Genomic DNA, 19973 nt, shown 5'->3' on the forward strand with positions numbered 1-19973 from the left:
ATCTCTCTTAATTGTATAAACAAATATGTCTACTTATATCGTTTAAAATGTCATTTTTGTTAGTTAGTTTTCGCATAAATCACTCATAAAATAACATAACATTAAAACATTATCGTATATGCACATTTCATCATATCCCCTCAAAAAAAATAAAAAAAATCAAGTAATTATTCCCTCTAGAACCAGATATTTAAGGAACCCACCCCCAACACCCTAAAAATGTGTCGTGATGTGGTACTATCCAAACAAAAGTGTTGTTTTGGTTTTAATCTGTGCTATGTATCTGTGATATTTTTTCTATCAACTATCTGTCCTATATTTACAAAACAAACAAAAATATATAAACAAAAAGAAAAAAACAAAATATTATATTGTTAATGTCTTATAGAGAAACACGCGCAAGTAAGCATCTAAATACAATATGATTATTATTTTAAAATAATTCAAAAATAAAACTATACAACACTAATTGGTTTATATAACTATTTTATATATATTTATTTGCAAATACTATATAGTACTATATAAAACTGTGTTGTTGAACTCCTTGATCGATTCCTCTCCGGCAATTTTAAAATCTCTCTCTCTCTCTCTCTCTCTTCAATATATACTCTTCTTTTATTTAAATTATAATATTTATCTTAAGCAAACAACACTTTCCTTTTTTGCAATGACAATTAAGCGCAACTATGTTAATAATCTTTTTTTTAAATAAATTTTTAGTATTATTTATAATAATTCTGCGTTACTATACATTTTTCCTTTTTCAAACAAACTAGATACGAATTCAAACATAAATAATTTCAGCTCACTGAAACATATAAATATCATAGTATATTTTAATGTAACCAAAAAAAAACTATAAAACGGATCATAATCATAATTTATAATATGGCATGTGCACAAACGACTTAATTTTAGCCACCAATAGCTTAATAAACAACAAATGAGTTAATAAATATAAATGTAAATATATAATAACAAAAAAAATTGAAGAAAATAATAACTTTAAAAAAAATGAAATTGTATAAGGTTTGAGAAACTATTACGTGAACCACCACTACACCAACTGATGCCTACATCTAAGACGTATTTTCCGAGATGTTTATTTTATAATTTGATGTTCCTTTATTCTTCATAAATATGTGTTTAAGACTCTTGTATTATTTGAAAAATTTGTTTTATTTTGTTCCTTTTTCTTATTTTAGTTTCAATAAAAATCTGCACGTTAACAATACTGCTTTTTCTGTTACCAAAAACAAAATGTATTTCAAATGTTTAATTTTTGAATATGGTTTAGAGTAGATTTTCAAAGCGCATCGCATGTTAAATCAGTGTCTTTATAGGCCTTAGAGCTGCTGAATGGCATTGTCTTATAAATGTCTTCCTAAAAGATGTATAGACTCTAGGAACGGATGAACTCCATTTTCTTAAAAAAAAAATAAATAAAATAAAACTCTAAGTATCAAACATTTATACCAGCCAAAGTGGAAATATTAAAAAATCTTCATAGAACAACCATATTATGTATATTTTTTGTTGTTGTTGTTGTAATGTTTTGGTATTTTTAATTTGCATTTTGTGCATGAAATCTGTCTTAATATTTAATCTACAAGCTACATAAATATAGCAGCACATTTTGGATCTAAAGTTGTAGAACTTATGCAAAAAAAAGTATATGGATTGAATTTACCTTTTCTCTTTTTATTTTAACTTTTTTCTTTTTTATTTATTTCTTGACTGAATATCACAAAAAGCTCTTCTTTCTGCTGAATAAAAAAAAAATATTTACCATATCGTTATCCAAGAAAAAAAAACTTCAAAAGAAAACCTACTTTAAGCCAGCTTTTGGCTTTTTTCTTATTAATTGGCTACTTTTTGTATATATACTTTCAAATGACAAGCTATATTTGTTAATATGTTTGAAATGATACACACCTTTTTTTAAATAAAAACATATATATTTCTATATATACTCGTATAAATTAATTAAATGTAAATTTATTTAAATATATATATATAAATATATGTCTATGTTTATTTATAAATATCGGCTATGCCTTTTGTTCTCTACTTATTTCTATTTTATATTTAAAAAAAAAAAAACATTTTATACTAATTTTATTAATTTATGAATTTGTTTTTTCTTCAATCTTTTATTTTTTCATTTATTGTTTTGTTGTAATTTTCAAAACCAAACAAAACAATACGAAAAAAAAACAAACAATTTCGTCATTAAATTTGGATTAAAAAACTACGGGTCGAGTAGATAAGTTGGATAGCTCGTTCTCTAGATCACGATCATCGTCGATGTCAAGCCTTGAGAATATAACATCAGAATCCATAACGTGTTTAGCTTTCACGGATAGTTATACAAAAAAAAGTGGTAAGTTTTATACTATTTCAATATATATTTTATTACATATTCTGTATCAAAATTAAAATAAAGAAGAAATATTTATACATTATTTTATAAGTACAATTTTTGTTTTAGGATTGAATATATTAATTTTTAAACGTAGTTTTTACTTTGGTGTGAACAAATTTCAAAAATCAGCTCAGTAAATAACCTAGTAGATCAAACTGCAGTGAAATCGGCTCAATAAATTCTACAGTAAATATTTCTCAATGTATTCGTTGATATTTTATAGTCGGTTCCTTGTTTTCGCTAAATGTGAACATCAAAACTCCTTCATTGGATTGGTAATTACTTTTCCAACCGTTCAATACAAGTTGTATTGGATGGATTCAAGTCTGAAAACTGCAAAATAAATGCTGGTGTGTCCCAGGGCTCTGTTCTATCTCCAACACTTTCTCATTTTTATTAATGATCTCCTGTCTACAACTTCAAATCCAATACATTGTTTCGCTGACGAGAGTACTCTTAGCTTTTCATATTCGATTTCAGATTAAACACTTAAACCGTAATACTGCGCTTCTAGGAATTCTCATCAATATACCCTATAGCCCAACTTCGGTCCTACTATTAAGTACAGAGATTCGTTCTTTAGCCGTACTACTCGAATGTGAAATGCCTTGCCACACTCTGTCTTTCCCAGCCATACGACTGGTTCAATTATGTCAGAAGTCTTTTGTTACTCGGATGGTATTATCCCATCTAGTCCTGCAGATTTAAATGGTTTGAATCTGTTGAGAGCAAACTGTAGCTTGTCCCTTGTGATTATTGCAATATTCCGGAATTCAAAACCAATGTGCACCGACACCTCCTTTCAACCCCTCTCTCCTTTCCCTAGTGATCACACTGTGTCTACATAATAAGGGTAGTATTATCCCTTTGAGTGTGCGTTTATTATAAAAGAAAAAAAGATAAAATGTTTAGATTCATAGCTCAGGATACATGTTAACAGTTTTCAAAAAGAATTTTTCTTAGCTTAAAAATCTTAAAAGTAGTTAATTGATATGAAATTTTCAAAGACACACATGAAAAATAAGTAAAAAAGACACGGCTATACCAATATTTGAGTCATCATTCCAATAAGAGATTTTATTTTGATTGAAAATAGAAACAAAATTTTTCTAAAAGCAAAGAAGATAATGCCAATTACAATGCTGATATCAATTTCATCCTGATTGGAGACCAAGATTATGGGATAGATTTATCATTTCCATGACAAGTTTATAAGTTTGAGGTTGTTTTTCATTGCATCAATTGTGGACCTCTTTGGTTAATTGTGATCACCTCTTTTAGAAATAACCCATTTAGGTAATATTTTATTGTAGAATTTCCACTGTTTCGTTGTGTTTTTGGCAAGTTTTGTTAAAAAATAAACATCATTCGCTTTAAAACATTCCAATTCCGGCTACAAAACGTATTAAATCATTACTTGGTGAGTAGCAGCTGCACGAAAGTAATTTTAAAATAACCAAGGCCCAATCACACTTTTATAGTCAGCCCAACCAAACGGTGACGTTGAGGATGGGTAGACTTTTCAACATCCTCCGACATGAAGCTGGGCCGAGCTGAGCCTTATCGCTGAAGATAATGTAATCCTCGATTAACTGATCTTTTAAAACCGTAAGACCTTAAGTCTTCATTGCAAAATGTGTAATGTCGTTCGTGGAAGTTAGAAAGATCGATGAGAAATCGACAAACCCGAGGGCTTGAAGAATAAAACTGTTAGTTTTCCAAACTCTATCGGCATGGCAAAACTTATTAATTGATCCCAGCGTATATATTTGTGACAGACATCGACTACTGCACCCCTGCCTTGAAAAATGAACAAAAAGTTTCCTATCAGCGTAATTTGGACGATTTCTTTTCTAAAAACGAGTTGATTGCAGAACAAATGGAAACACTTTCAAATCAGATCACAGAATATATTCGAAGTTCAGAGTCAAACAAAACTATAAGTCAGAACACTTCTTATAAACAAAATTGGTTCGATAAGGACGCACAAAATCTTTTGCTCTACTGTGAACCATGCGAACTTCTAACAATCATCGACTAAAAATTTAGAACATCGAAGCTAACACATATTACAAAAACCTTTGTCTTCAAAAGAAAATTGAGTTTTTAAAATCTACAACAAATAGCATTGGGTCAAACAGGAACTCAAAGGATCTCTGGAAAATCGCGAGGGAGATCAATGAGATGAAATATAAAATAGGCGTAGGCGTATCTGCTGAAGATCTTTCAGCTCACTTCAGGCTCCTTCTTTCCAACAATTCTAATTTAATGTTCTCCTACGCTGAACCATTAACTGTTGATGACACATTAGACACTGATATATGAAGCTGTGATCCTAAATGCGAAGAATGGGAAAGCTCTAAGTGAAGACGGGATTCCACATGAGTTTTTTACAAATGCTACAACTACATTCTTTAACAATCTCCAAATTCTGTAAAACAAAGTTTTCTTCACAGCTGAAATTCACTCTTCTCTTAAAAAGTCTTAAATATTTCCTATTCACAAACCTTTTAACGTTGTCGAAAATTACAGAGGAATATCTTTTATGAATGTAATAGGGAAAATATTCTGTGGCGTTCTTGTAGAGAGATTTGAAAAGTATTCTATCTGATCTTCAAGCTGGCTTTAGAAAAAATTATTCAACCATTGATCAAATATTTACTCTGTCATCCATTGTCAATGATTACGAGTAAATTAAGAAATTCCATAGAAATTTCATAAAAAAGCTCTTCAATCTAACCCAAAATACGCCTTGTTACGCTATATACTTGGAAAGCGGACTACCAAAACTCTTGACAAATACACTCAAGTCACAGGCTGACCTCATAATAAAAGTATGCTGTCATTATGAGGAATCAAGGCTTTCAAAAAAACTACTTTTGTATGAGTTGCGGAATAAGGACTAGTGGTATGAAAGGTGGCAATCTAATGTCAACGCTTGTGGGGAAACCTTAGATATTGATGTGAACAACCAACGTAATTTGAAAGACCAACTCTAAGCAATTTCTTAAAAACAGTTTACAAGTATATAATGTTTAATATCAGAATACGTTTGATACTTTAGTTCTTTTTTTATTGATCATTGAAAATTTAATTAAATTTTTAAATAAACATTTATACACTTGCGAACCAGGCTGACAGCTTAGCCATAAGTCTTAAATTCATAATTTGTATTCTATTTTGTATATTGTATATATATTAACTTACTTACTTGAACCAAAATAGAAACACGGATTTCTGTATTGACGGCCAGGCGGCTGTTATGGCTATCAATTCGGTCACAACATCCTCTATACTGGTCCTCTTATTTTGGTTCAGCTCATAGTGGTTTTGATGTAAATGAACTGGCTAGAGAGTTGGCCTAGCAAGGATCGGCGCTTCATTGCTCTTGGAGCTATTCTCTCATTTTCCTGATAAAATCCAACCTCAGGTGGAACAGTTGCAAAGGACTGTAGTATATCCAGCAAAATATGGCCTACCCATAGAAAAATCTGCTTTATCGAACTTTTATGCACACCCAGGCATGATATAGCCAGGATCACTACAATGTGTACCGAACATTGGCCAATAAGAGAGCATGCCGAAAGTTGTTGACCTTTCTGAGATGAAAATCAAAAAATAGATGAAGACTTGATTTCCTTTCAGAACTCAATGACAAATGACTCTATAGTGTCAATATAAATCAGTCATTTTTTTCAAACGAGATAAAACGGCGTTTCTCAGCGCTAATTAAGTCGCTCAGCAAGAGGTGCTTGTGACTGTCATCTCTACCTACCTACCTAAAGAGGTCTTAAGTAAAAAAATTGCATTTTAGCATTCTGATTTGTTGTAACGGCCTTTTTACTGTCTCTTTAAATTTAAACTTTAAGTAAGTGGTAAATATCGTATTAATTTTGTCTTTAGACAATAAGACAAAAAAATCACATTTGTTTTGATATTAACATCTTAATTTCAATGAGTCTGTGTGACCAGTCCTTTTTGCCTAACGTTAAAGATTTATTAAAGGTCAGAAGATGACAACTTTTAAAGTTAAAACTGTCCACAAATAAAGGTCTATTCAAAATAAAAACTCTTATTGAAAAATCTTTCAGCTATATTAAGTTTAATGCATTACTCTTTTTAAAAAATCTTCATAATTTTAGTACAAAAATTATACTTTTTCATAGTTTAGGATACATGAAAACAGGTTTCAAGAAGAATTTTCCTTAGCCTAAACATCCTAAAAGTTGTTAAGTGAGATGAAATTTTCAAAGACATATATGAAAAATAAGCAAAAATCATTCGAATAAGAGATTTTATTGTAATTGTAAATAAAAACCAAATTTTTTCCAAAAAACAAAAATTAAACTTTTTCTACATAATTAAATTTGTATTTTAATTTCAACAGATCCATCAGTATTATTGCCCACTTTATGGGTTGGAACTAGTTTAGGTTCCGTTCTGACAGTATCAATAACATTACCTGAAACAGATACAAGAAAAACACAACCTGTTTTAGTGTCAATATTAGGTAATTTTTTTTCTTTATAATATTAAATTTATACATTTTATACTGTATTTAAATTATTTTATAGGAGGACCGATTTTTCGGTTGAAGGGGTCAATTTTATCAATGTCATTTTTGGATTGTAATGGTGCACTCATACCTTATTCATTTGAGCCTTGGAGAGATGAAAATAGAGAAAAGCGGGACCGTAAGTTAATTAAAAATATATACATTTATTTATAAACTTATATAATATATAAAAAACAAATAAATTTGATTTCAATTATTTATTTATTTGTTTTTAATTTAATGATCTATTGATTCTTATTCAAACTATTTATATATGTAAATACTGTCAACATAGTTAATGTAAAATTTGTTCCTATTTTTTTTAGACTCAAAAATAATTGGTTATTTTATTGAATTTTATTTTAGGAACGCCTACAAAAAGCACGAATCGAATGAGTCCCACATTAAGTGGAGCGACAGCCACATCTACAACAAGTGGTGTTGGTGGTAGCACTAGCGTCAGCACTAGCAGCAGCATGACAGTTGCAGCAAACCCTCCCAATGACAGTTGTTCAGATAGGCAATTTATTGTGATTGCCAGTGAGAAACAGGCTCGAGTTGTAGCGCTTCCCAGTCAATATTGTGTCTATCGGCATCAAATTACAGAAACAGATTTTGTTGTAAAGGCTGAGATTGTTAGCATGCGAGGTATCAATTTTATTTGAATAAATTTAATTTATTTTTATTCAACGTTGATATGTATCCTTACAGAAAGTGTATGCCTCGTAACGTACGTGTCAAATGGCCATTTAATGGCATACAGTCTTCCTAGTCTAAGGCCCTTATTGGATGTAGATTTTCTTCCCCTTATCGATCTGAGGTAATTATTGCACAAATTAACAAAAATTAAACAAAACAAATATAAATACAGTACCTTATTGAATGCTTTGCAACCACCATTTCAATTCAGAAATGGCTCCACAAATTAAAAAAAAATTAAAAATAATAACATACAAAACAAAAGCACGTATACTCGTACCTACTGCAAAATTAAACAATAAACAAAATAAAACAACCAAATGCTTTATATTGAAACCATATTAAAATACTAGAAACCTCTATAAGAAGAAGTACTCTATATTTCTATATATAGTAAATGTTTTCACGCACAACAAAAACTATTTGATGTAGTAAATCACAACAAAATAACTAAATCTATAACAAACATTCAAAGCAATGAACTGAATATGATTAATTATTTTTTTTCTTGTCATACTATAAAAACAACTTTTAAAAAACAAATCTGCAAAAAGCGTATACTCTCCTTTCCAACTTGTGTATCTTATGAATTGAAATATATACTTTAAACAATATCCAATAATAATTTTTTTATGATAATTTATGTGGACTTTAAACCTTAACTTTAACTTTAACTTAAATTTTCAAATTACTAAATTCTCAAATATTTAGTTGAAATTTTTTCCAATCGGTGGTTTCATTGTTTCTTTTTTTATTTCTTTTTTCTGTTTTTGTTTTTCTTTTGAAATCCTTTTTCCTTTCAATGTTAGTTTGCACTTTTATATTGTTACAACAATCTATATACTTTGCCCTTTTATTATTAATTGTTTGACTAATGGATATAATAATATATTGTTATAAGACTATTTTTATTGGAACGGTGCTCATGGTGATACATATATATATATTATATAATAACATAGTTGCATTTGAACAAAAAAATAAATAATCTTTATATATTTCATTATATATTCGCATTTCGTATATGCTATGAGAAATTTTTTATCAGCTTAGTTATATAATTGATTAGAAGTAACATATTTTTAAAGCATTTTTAACATATCAAAACATGTCATCATAATTATTATAACTACTTAACTTATTTATAAACTTATGACAGTAGAATAATTAACTATTTAAATTGTTAATAAATTTTGTATAGAATACACCGTTTAATCATTAAAAATGATTCATATCTTCTAAATACACGAATTTAACATGAAAATTTAATCAATCGATGTAGTTAGATATCATGAGTGTAGTTAAATTTATCAACATGGTGAGGGTGTTCAAAGGTAACCATTCATTTCCTGTCACAATCAATTCAATTAAGGAAAATATACATTCATATTAACAAATTGTATATGATTAGATTATGGACTGTAATTAATTGAGAAGTGAAATTTCATGTAATACGAGAAACATTTAATATACGAGTATATTTAGAATAGAAATGATTTTACATATGAGGCCAACGTTTTTGTTTTGAATTACAAATGTGTATGAAATTAGTTGAGTGGATTTTAAGAAATTCGTTCTTTTTACAAAACACGTAAAATTAAACTCTGATCTTATGATTAACCTTAAGTATCAACTTTAAAGCACAAATCGCTTTGGCAGTGGTTACCAATTTGGTTAGAAGACAGACAAATATATAATATATTGCAAATCTCAATTTGTTTGCGTTCTTCATAATCTAACTTTGATTTTGACTTCGATTTCGAATAAATTTTGTTTGGTAAAGTATATAATCAGTTATGACTACTTAGTGCATTTGTGCGTAACTTATAAGAATCTTTTTTGGAAATGTCATTTTTTCCAAGATAAACAATTTAAAAAATTATAAAATGTTAAAAAAAAAATCTTAACTTTTTCCCAGTCGAATCTTTTTTGGGAAATTTAATTTTTCTATTAACATTTTTTAAAAATTATAAAATGTTAAAATTTTCTCAACTTTTTTCAGTCCTGAAGAGTGGTTAAATTTTGAGGGCCAATGTTGAATTTGAATACAATATTGGTATAAATCAATTGTGTGTAGAACAAAATATAGGCCAATTGGCCACCACGACCTCGACGGCACACCTTCATCCGATGGTCCAAATTGTCTAGGACGCTGAGGTATAATTGAGGTTCTATGCCGTTAGTTTGCCCAATCATCTCATCTCTTAGCTCTTGAATAATTACTGGGTTTTTGACGTATCATAATAATTTCCAAATAACTCCAAAGAAATAAGTCCAATGTTGTCAAATCACATGATCTTGACATCGCCACCATTTGACATAACACGGCCATTGAATTTTTTGCTCTGTGTGACAAGTATCATCATCTTGGAGAATCCACATATCGTCCACATACATATCATCTCACGATAGCGAACACCATTCACAGTAGCTAGCAGTAGTAGTAGCAGTAAGCGTGAAAATAGAAGACTAAATTGCCAGACAAAAACTATGCACTTTGGTTTGAACACACATTTTCATAATAAGCCTAAATAACTTTACCGCGTTGCTCGATTGTGTATCTTTCCATTGTTTTAATTAGATTTATCTGTAATTGATAACAAATTAAATGCGGAAAAAAACATCACGCTTCGGTTTGGTTCACATTCAACAATCAGCCCTTAAAATTTAACCACACTTTAATACAAAGAGAAACAAGGTTGTGTGTATTATTTTGCGGTAAAACTTAGCAAAACTAAAGCACTTTTGTGGCATTCTTAAAACATAGCACAGTTAGCAATAGTGCTGGAAAAATATTAGCTGTTGAAACAAATTAGTGAATCGAATAATACAAGTGGTGTGGCTATAGCGCAAGAACAACTGAACATATTTTGGTGTTTACAAAAACACAGGTTTGTCAGTTGTCAACCTTTGAAATTAAGCATTCCATAAACGACATCACAGAGTCCTTCGGGTTTTAAAAGTTCACTTTAAACAAGAATTTATACCGATCGCCCACCAGAAACGTTGCTAGTTAAGTCCTTATAATTTATTTAAATGAAACGGTTTTTAATTTAAAAATCATCTTTAATAACAAAATTAATTTTGAACTCGAAAGTAGAATTGAGCTCCAGACATACATCGCCGATGACAGTACCCTCAGCTTCTCATATTCGTATTTAGATTCTCATCCTTGTTCTTCGGATGTGGACTACCAACGGCAGCGTATGATAAGCTCATTAAATTCTGATCTTGACAGCATTGTTCAATTGTGATACAAAAACCGTGTAGAATTTACTGTAAAGTGCAGAGATTCTTTCTTTAGTCGCACAACACGAATGTGGAATGCTTTACCAGACTCAATGTTTCCCTCTCATTACAATGTGCATACTTTCAAAACCAATGTGCACCGGTATCTCCTTTTTAATCCTATCCTTCCTTCCTAATTGCTCGCACTGTGATTAATCATGATAAGGGTATTTATATCCCCTTGATTGTGAGTATAATAATACAAAAATATCGATGAAAAGCCCTTCCATTATAGAAGCTATTGTTTGGTGTGATATTTGGGCTGGCTTTGTTATTTCATGAAAAGGTGTACATTTTTGGTTCACGTTTAAAAAAATTTAAAACTCGTCAAAGGTCAACAAAGGATATAACTATGCAAACATGAAAAAAGTGTATGCAAAAGTCCTTAAATACATAGAAAATCCGACTTATGCATATTTTTTTGGAAATTAGACTTAATTTATAACATGAATCAAGTTTAGAAACTCTGCATTTGAAGAATGTTCAATTAATATAGTCTCTTTATGATAATAGCTACTTGAAAGTAAATGCCGATATACTGTTTAAATAAATGTCATGTCAAAACATCTATAAATCGAAAGTTATATGAATTATATTATATTCCACCTTAGTTCCAGATCAGTCAAGCAACATTAATCATTTCATTCATTTGCTTTATTTAAAATCTATATTTAAATACTTCGAAACAAAACAAAAATGCTGATCACCATTGCTATATCAACAATATAATTCTTATGGATATAATTATGTTCTTGTAAAATGCACATTCTTTTTAGTTTTATGTTGCCAAAAGCATAATTTCACTTTTTTTGCGCTTGAACACATCTTAAAAAAAAAAAACATCTGAATTGATGAACATAACACGTAAGGTGAACGACTTTAGCAAAACATTCTAAAGATTCAGCTTTTATTTGGAGTCGTGACAAAATAGAAAATAGAAAAAAAAACATTTATTTATTAAAAATAACCAAATAATTAACCTAGGTTTTGTAGCAAACTCCAGTATGTAACCCAAAATGCAAGCCTATCAATAAATAAATTGACAACGTTATTCTAATAATAATTATACCTATAGAACCTATTAAAAACATTGGCAATCAAATAAAATCAATACAAAAAAATTCATTAAATCAAATCCGGTTTTATTTGAACGTATGATCATGATTGTTTTTTATAAAAATTATTTTATGTAATCATACCATTAGCTTTCAGACAAAATGTAAGCAAGGAATTGTAGATCCAATGCTTTCAATTTGGGGCCAACAACTAATTGTTCACGAGGATACTAACCAGTAAGTTTGTGTTAATTCATAATTTAATAAACAAAAAACAAATCAAAAAAACAACAACGCATTATACATACATTACTTACACATTAAATATTTATATAATACATATTTTATGTAGTAAAACAAAAACATAATATTGATCTTATATTAGTTTTGTTGATTTATTTCATAACTACTTACTAACTTACTCAATTCATAACAACAACAATTACAAATTAACAATAATATAAACCAACAAAAATCGTTCGCCTTGATTCATTTCGACTCAAATAAAATTGATGTCATTATTCATAATTGTAAATAATATTCATTCGAATTCATTTCTAATCATGTGAACAGGGTGAACACATTACATTTTTTCAAGTAGTTAATTTGTATATTAATAAAATTATTTAAACGATAAAAGGAAACAACAATTTATTTTGTAAATATTATAAAACAAAAAAGTGTAAATATGAGAAGTATGTACGCGTCGGTACGACTTGGTTGATGGTGAGGGGGGCTTGGGAATTGTACATTTTACTATATAGGCATTCAATAGTAGAGTAGTATTATTTCTTTTTCTACAAACTGAACTTTTTATTAAAACAGTACTAATAATAAATTATTATCTATACACAAACAAAACATTTCATATTTCTTATAAGCCAATTTTTTTAAACACTTACTGAAAACTAAGAAAAAAAAGAACATTTTGCTTTTCTTTATTTTTTTAAAAATATTTTAAATATTTTTATCAATTTGGCTTGCACCATTTTTTTCAAGATTCAAAATTCTATTTGTTCAATAATAAAATTTTTCTTTTTTTTAAATATAAATGTTCTGCATGTTTGCCAATGGTCTGCATGTCAATTTTAAACAATTTTTATCGTGGATGATTATTGAATTATTCTCTATGCAAGTAACGTGGGAAAATAAGTGTGTAATTATTAAAAAAAAAAAAAAAAAAAAAAAAACAAGTTAAAAAAATAAACAGGAATTGTAATTACATATATATGTACATGTTTGGAAATCGATAAAATAAGTACAAATAGTGTGAATCGATGTACCTTAATCTTAACTATCTATATTGAAAACTGTACACATTTTATAATATCTATACCTACCTATCTGTATTATTTTAACTGTATAAGATCTTTCATTTATTGTTTAAAACAAATGTTAATAATGTTCTGATTAAATTTAAATTCAACAGGATCTCGAAAGCATTCTGTTTCAGCAACAAAGGACATGGACTTTATTTGGCTTCACCCACCGAGCTTCAAAAATTCTCACTCTGCTCAGATTTTTGGTAAGAATTTTTATTGGTTTGTCTTATTATTCTGAAATTTGGTTTTTAGAATTCTGTTAAACAGAATTGATAAATATCAGTTGATTAGAGTATTGGTGATCGAGAATGTTCCAGAATGTTATGAACAACAAGAAAGTGTATATTTGTCAAAGAAAGGGGTTTTTAAGTTTATTTTATTGTAAATTTACATAATATAGTAAGTTTAAAAAGGCTACACTTCAAAACTTATTACCTTTCAATTGATAGTTAGCACTCGAAATAGATGTGTATATGTTTAAGTAAATTTTATTCTCTGTACTTTAAAATGATATCACACCAAAAACATAAATGTTTTCAAAAAGTGAAGGCAAGTACTACTTTATGCACAAAACCTGAGTTTGAATACAATAAGATCTATTAATAAGGAAAAGTGACATAACTTATCAATTTGTCGCACTCTGATATTAATACTGTATTTTTAAGTGACTTTTACTTACCACACATTACTAGATTTGATCTTAAGATGGACCCTGCCTTGAAGCCACTCTGTCTCATCTTCACAACTAAAACTATCTTTTCTCGATAAAATCCTTCTTACTAACTCACAGCAAACACGCACTCTAAGAATCAAATTCTCGACTTAGTATTTTCTTTTGACGAAAGTGGTACCCTTCTTTTAGGATCTAGATCAGGAATCACTGTTATTGATTTATGTAATCACCTTACTGAACACAGTCATTCCATTGATAGCTGATATAATTTTGATTTCAGAAGGGCTAACTTCCAGTTGTTGGCTGAAGATCTAAGCATTTCTGGAATTGTTGATGCACTAATATTATCTAATATTGATGAAGCAGTTTCAAATTTTTCTAAAATCGTTTGGAAAAAAATCTATGCATGTCTAAGGAATTCACGATATACAAACTTTAGCAACTCTTGGTACACGAAAGAACTGCGTTGAGTTGATTGCGAAACAAAGAAATAAGACATGGAAAACTTACCTCAAAACTCTCTTTGCATCTTGAAAACTTGTAAACTTAAAGAAAAATTAGATGGCTTTCCAGTTAACTTCTCTTACAAGAATATTTCATTAGATAAAACTGTTTATATCTGTAAAGCTTTCGGAAATTATTTCCGTGAGTTTTTAATAATAACCCTGAAATAGTTGATGAAGTATATTTTCATTATCCTCACTCCTTTTCGCAAACTAACTAGTCATATAGATAAAGAGTACGTTCCTTCATTTTATGTCCGCGTTTAATGATGTCTGATTAGGCGTTCCCGATGGTATTAAAATAGTGTAGAAATGCTTTAGATGAACCCTTTACGTTCATATTCAAACTTTTTCTAATAACTTACCCAGTATATGGAAGAAGTCATTTCTTACACCAATGTTTAGGAAATTCAAAAAGGTGGACATAACAAACTACAAACCCATTGCAAAACTTTCTTACATTCCAAAACTTTTTGAAAAAGTTGTTTTTGAGAGTGTAACAATTTTTAGTATAACATAGATTCTAGAAAAAAAATCATTTCTAAGAATTATTTGTAAATTTCATTACTTTTCATGGCAGACTTAAAACCTAACGTATTTTTTGTGATTTCGCTGCTTTTTACAAACGAAATCACACATCATGTACATATTGAAAATCTTAAGTTTTAGATGTTTTTTTTTTCTGTTTATACTCAAATCCCTACGGTTGAACTGGACGATTTGTTCCTATTTCTTTGAAATATTTGAAAGCTCTGAAAACAATCAAAAGTTTTCCATATACATTATAAAAAACACATCAAAAGTGGGTGGATACCACACTCCCTAAAATGAAAAACACTGTTTCACGATGTGTTTCTTTTTGTGCCTACCTTTGCGTGAAATTTAAAGATTCTTTGACGTTCACAATTTTGGTGTTCGGTCAGTTTAGGTTTTTACTATTTTTGCCTAGTTCCCTACATAAGTTTAGTTGTTTTTATAGTCTGATTGGTTCTAAAGTTAAAGAAGGGTCAAAAATCAGCTTAATTTCTTCATGTTAAAAGGGCATCCAAGAACTGCCCCTTTCATAAATAAAAACCTTCATGATCTTTTCCATACCTTCAGAAAGTTATCAACTACTGATGTCGGAATTGTATATAGAACAATGTCCGTGCAGCTGGCATTGAATCGGTTAAGGTGATATTAGTTAAATGTGCTTATTAGATTTCAATTTAGAGTGATTCGAATCAATTTATTCCAACAGAAACTGTTCCAACTTACGAGTAGAATAATTATGTTCTCCAACTAGAAATTTTAGTGTTTCTTTTAAATACACTAGATACACAAAAAAATGTTTAATATAAAGGTTTTGTATATTCCTTGTAACCTTATTCCTATTTTGACAAAAACGTTAAATTTGTTCGTAACTAAAGTGCTAGGTGTGTTGTGGGTTGTAGAGCTCCATAAAAATGTTTAATGTTTGGTCTTGGCCTGATGTTTATGTTCATGTTTTATATGTTGTCCATCACTTTGCACAATAAAAATACAAATGAAAAAACTGTCCAGTTTGACATCTTTATGATTGCAAATCATAAAGAAAATAAATCCTTTCATATGCAGAACTGTAGTTTTTCCCAACCAAGTAGTTTCAAAAACTACGGAAGACTTCCGGATTGACAAAATATAAATAACTTTATAAAAATCAGCTATTGTAATGATTTTGGTTTAGTTGGACATTTAAATAGCCTTACAAATATTTTGAACTCTATCATTTCTTCACATTTAATCATATTTGTAGAACTCGGTTTAAAATTATTTTTGAGCTCTAGAAAATTTAGATCTCAGTTCTAATGCGTTTCTAGTACCCTGTAGCTAGTTCCTACTGACATTTTACGAACAAATTAAAAACATCTGTCAGCTTCTGTTGGAGCGAACATACTCGTACATTTAAGGATTTAGTTTTTATAGTCTCAATTTTTTTATTTACTCCTTTTTGTTAAATGTACCCATATTGGTGCCGCACTGAGCATCTTTAATTTTGTAATAAAGATCAAGACAAATTTGTTTCGATTTCATTGTTTCTTACAAACTAAAAATATTAAAGTCCTGCAATCTCTAGAATATCATACGATGCAAGCAATTTAAGTGATATGAACTATTACATTGACAAAATTCCCGAAATTGTGTGTTTAGTAGATTCGGATTATTGTCGAGACGAAAAATGCAAACATATTTATAAAAGATTAGTATTTTTAAATATTTCTTCACATGCAAATAATGTCAAAACGGGTGTCTTCTATAAACATCACCGTATCAAAGTTTATGATTTTTTAGCGTTTACGTATTTTTTAAAAATATTATTTTATTGCATTTGGAAGAAGTAAAACATTGTTAAAACGGATTCTAATTTGCTAAGCCCCCAAATTTAAGGGACTATTAAATTGAAGTTCTATCTCAGACTGGGGTTTTAATCAAAGTTCTAAAGCTTGAAAACTTGATAAGTAAATAAAGTAGAGCTCAATTGAGTTCGAATTATAAACCAATTCTAAGAGACTAGAACTTTGTCAAGATATTGGATGTTAAAAATTTAAATTAGGTGTTAAAAATTTAAATTATTGTATTTACCAAAAAAAATCCTTAATTCCGTTGTTGAATTAGTGGCCCAATAAACAAAAGAAATCAGTACCAACGAGCAAAGAGAGTATTATCATCGTATAATAGTTATTAATCTTCCGAATTCTTCTTTTTAAGTAACTCTTCTTTGAAACATTTGCTTTAAAACATTTTAAAAAGTTCCTTTTAATAATAACTTTTTATTTATTGTAGTCAATATACAACCGAAATGATGGGAGAACTCTTTGTACCCCACGAAATGCCTGAACAACCAAAAGAAAGCTTCTTTAAGGGGCTCTTTGGCGTTGGAAATCGAAGTTTGGATAGAGAAGAACTCTGTATGTTAAATTATTACAAAAAGAAAAAGAATTCTTTACCCTTGTTTATTTCCCAAATTTGTAAATTCATAATTTTAAATATTCTATAGTTTTGAGAAATAAACAATCTTATTCTAATGTTTTAACGAATTGTATATAATACATTGTATGTTTTTTTATTTAGTCGGTGAACAAAGTGGTAAGGCCAACCGTTCAGTTGCAAAACACATACCCGGTCCAAGTTTGGAACAACTTGGTCAAAGAACTTCAACAGCAGCGTCTGAAATAAGTCGAGCCCATCAATTAGCAATGGAACGTGGTGAAAAACTTAATATGCTTGAAGAGCGCGCCGAACGTATGGCAAATGAAGCCCAAAATTTCACTGGTACAGCGCATCAATTAATGCTTAAATATAAAGATAAGAAATGGTATCAATTGTAAAAATATTTAATAAATTAAAAACCACAAATAATTAGATTTACAGAAAAAAATTAAAATTATAAAAACTAAAGAAAAAAACAAAACAAAAAAATATTTATTTACTACAAACAAACAAAATAATCTCATCAAATTTCAATAATTGCCTAAATTATAAATTTAAAGCGTAAATGCGTATTTTTCTTCTTTTTTTTTAATTTAAAGTCATAATAATTTCTATGGTTAAGTCATATTTGTATCCTAATTGTTATTGCGTTTGAGTTTTTCGTTTTTGAATAACAACAAAAGAAAAAATAAACTTTTATTTTATTGTTAACTATTTTAATGAAATGTTTTATGAGCTTTTGTATTGCAATAATCCCCCTAACAAATGAGAATATATTAAAAAAAAAACACGCACAGAAAATTACTACGCTGTATTATTTTTTATCAGAGATAAATAGATAATAACAAAATAAAGTTGTAGAGCCCTAGAAATGGCGCTGCAATCAATGAGTCGATTCTTTGTATTAAACAAACTTTTTAGTACCTATAGTATAAATATTGACTAAACAACAAAATAAAGCCAAGAAATTAAATTTAAAACAAAATATAAAGAAAAATCTAAACAAAGTTATGGTTGCTTGTAATGTGAACATATTTTACATATATACAAACATTGCTATATTTTATTTGTTTTTTTTCTCATAATACATAAACAAAATAAATGACAAAATTATTGTAAGATTTTATTTTTCCAATAATAATATGTCTAACCTTTGTTGAAACTTGTTAAAGAAATATAATTTTATACTTAAATTCCTTAAAACAAAAACAAATCAATACAAAAACAAAAACAAAAAACAAATTGCAATACTGTCTTCAAAAATTGTTGTACAAGTAATAGCCTTAGGTACTGCTATTCAAGAATAATTAAGTGAATGTGTATATAAACAAAAATTATATAGGATTTAAAAGTTGGATAATAATAAATTGACATGGTACTGGAGCTTTGGTTTTGTTTTAATTTTGTATCAATTTCAAAAATTCAATATTGCGATCACATGAAAAGATAATATATTAAAATTGTTAATAAATTACACACACACTCAAGACATGATACATTTTATGCAAAGAATAAAAAAAACATACATTTTTGTATCATAAAAATGCATATAAATTTTGACGATAAAACATTAATAAAAAGGTGTGCTAATAATTTTAATACAAAACCAACTTATTAATTGATTAATTAATGTATTTAAAAATATGTATGTATAAAATACATATACATACATAAAAAAGATGAATATTTTTGAAAGGAACAAAAAAAAACTAAATCAAAAATACATAATTTCAACAAAAAATTAATAAATAAAAGAAATGGTCGTATCATATATAAAAAAAAAAACAATTTCTATATCATTGGTAAATAGTTTTAAACAAATAACAAAAAAGAAACATTACATCTTCTCCTAAGACATACGCATAAAACCTAAAAATGACATGATAAACCTATATAATAAAATAGTTTATAATTTAAGAGAATTTAAGAAAGATTCAACTATACAATAAATTAATATACACATAGATAGAAACGTATTCTTATGATTTCTTATACCAGTCATTATTTAACAGTCAAGAGTATATAAAAACAAAAATATCCAATAGCATTATTTCAATAAGATTAACTAAAGAACTATAGACGAGGTAATGTACATTATAAAGGAGCGCACATTTGAATTTTCCTTTTCTTTTTATTGATTCTGTAACTCATCTATCCAATCAAAATCAAAATCAGCATTTATTAAGCGCCTATTGAAGATCTTACTTGTACTGCATTAGCACAATATAATATCAATTGTAAACAGTCCGTAACCGTCTACAGATTTTTGAAGAAATTTTGAACAGAAATAATAATAGCTTTTTAAATTGCGTATGAGTACTTATTTCTTTTTCCTAATTTGTTTGTGCTTATGAACTCTGATTCTTAGTTAGTTTATATTGTACAACCCTATTCTTTTTATTTGAAATTGATGTATCTATTGAATTGACTGTTGTCCTGTAGCCTAATAGATATTTACTTTCTTATTTTAAGATATTCGGGTTTTTCCTTTAACAGGAAGA

At 28.5% G+C, this 19973-nt stretch overlaps 1 protein-coding gene across 1 annotated transcript in view; it reads left to right on the plus strand.

The window, feature by feature from the left end:
* LOC129944143 (syntaxin-binding protein 5) overlaps window positions 1-18855 on the plus strand; it is a 523142-nt gene extending 504287 nt beyond the window's left edge. Inside the window, exons 17-25 of the mRNA XM_056053342.1 lie at window positions 2270-2386; window positions 6816-6938; window positions 7003-7122; window positions 7350-7631; window positions 7695-7803; window positions 12176-12262; window positions 13455-13550; window positions 17326-17450; window positions 17614-18855. Coding sequence (XP_055909317.1) covers window positions 2270-2386; window positions 6816-6938; window positions 7003-7122; window positions 7350-7631; window positions 7695-7803; window positions 12176-12262; window positions 13455-13550; window positions 17326-17450; window positions 17614-17870 — 1316 coding nt within the window. The 3' untranslated portion in view covers window positions 17871-18855. The remainder of the gene's footprint in view (window positions 1-2269; window positions 2387-6815; window positions 6939-7002; window positions 7123-7349; window positions 7632-7694; window positions 7804-12175; window positions 12263-13454; window positions 13551-17325; window positions 17451-17613) is intronic.
* Window positions 18856-19973: the final 1118 nt, after the last annotated feature.

The sequence above is a fragment of the Eupeodes corollae genome, chromosome 2, assembly GCF_945859685.1.
Source record: "Eupeodes corollae chromosome 2, idEupCoro1.1, whole genome shotgun sequence".
NCBI lineage: Eukaryota > Metazoa > Arthropoda > Insecta > Diptera > Syrphidae > Eupeodes > Eupeodes corollae.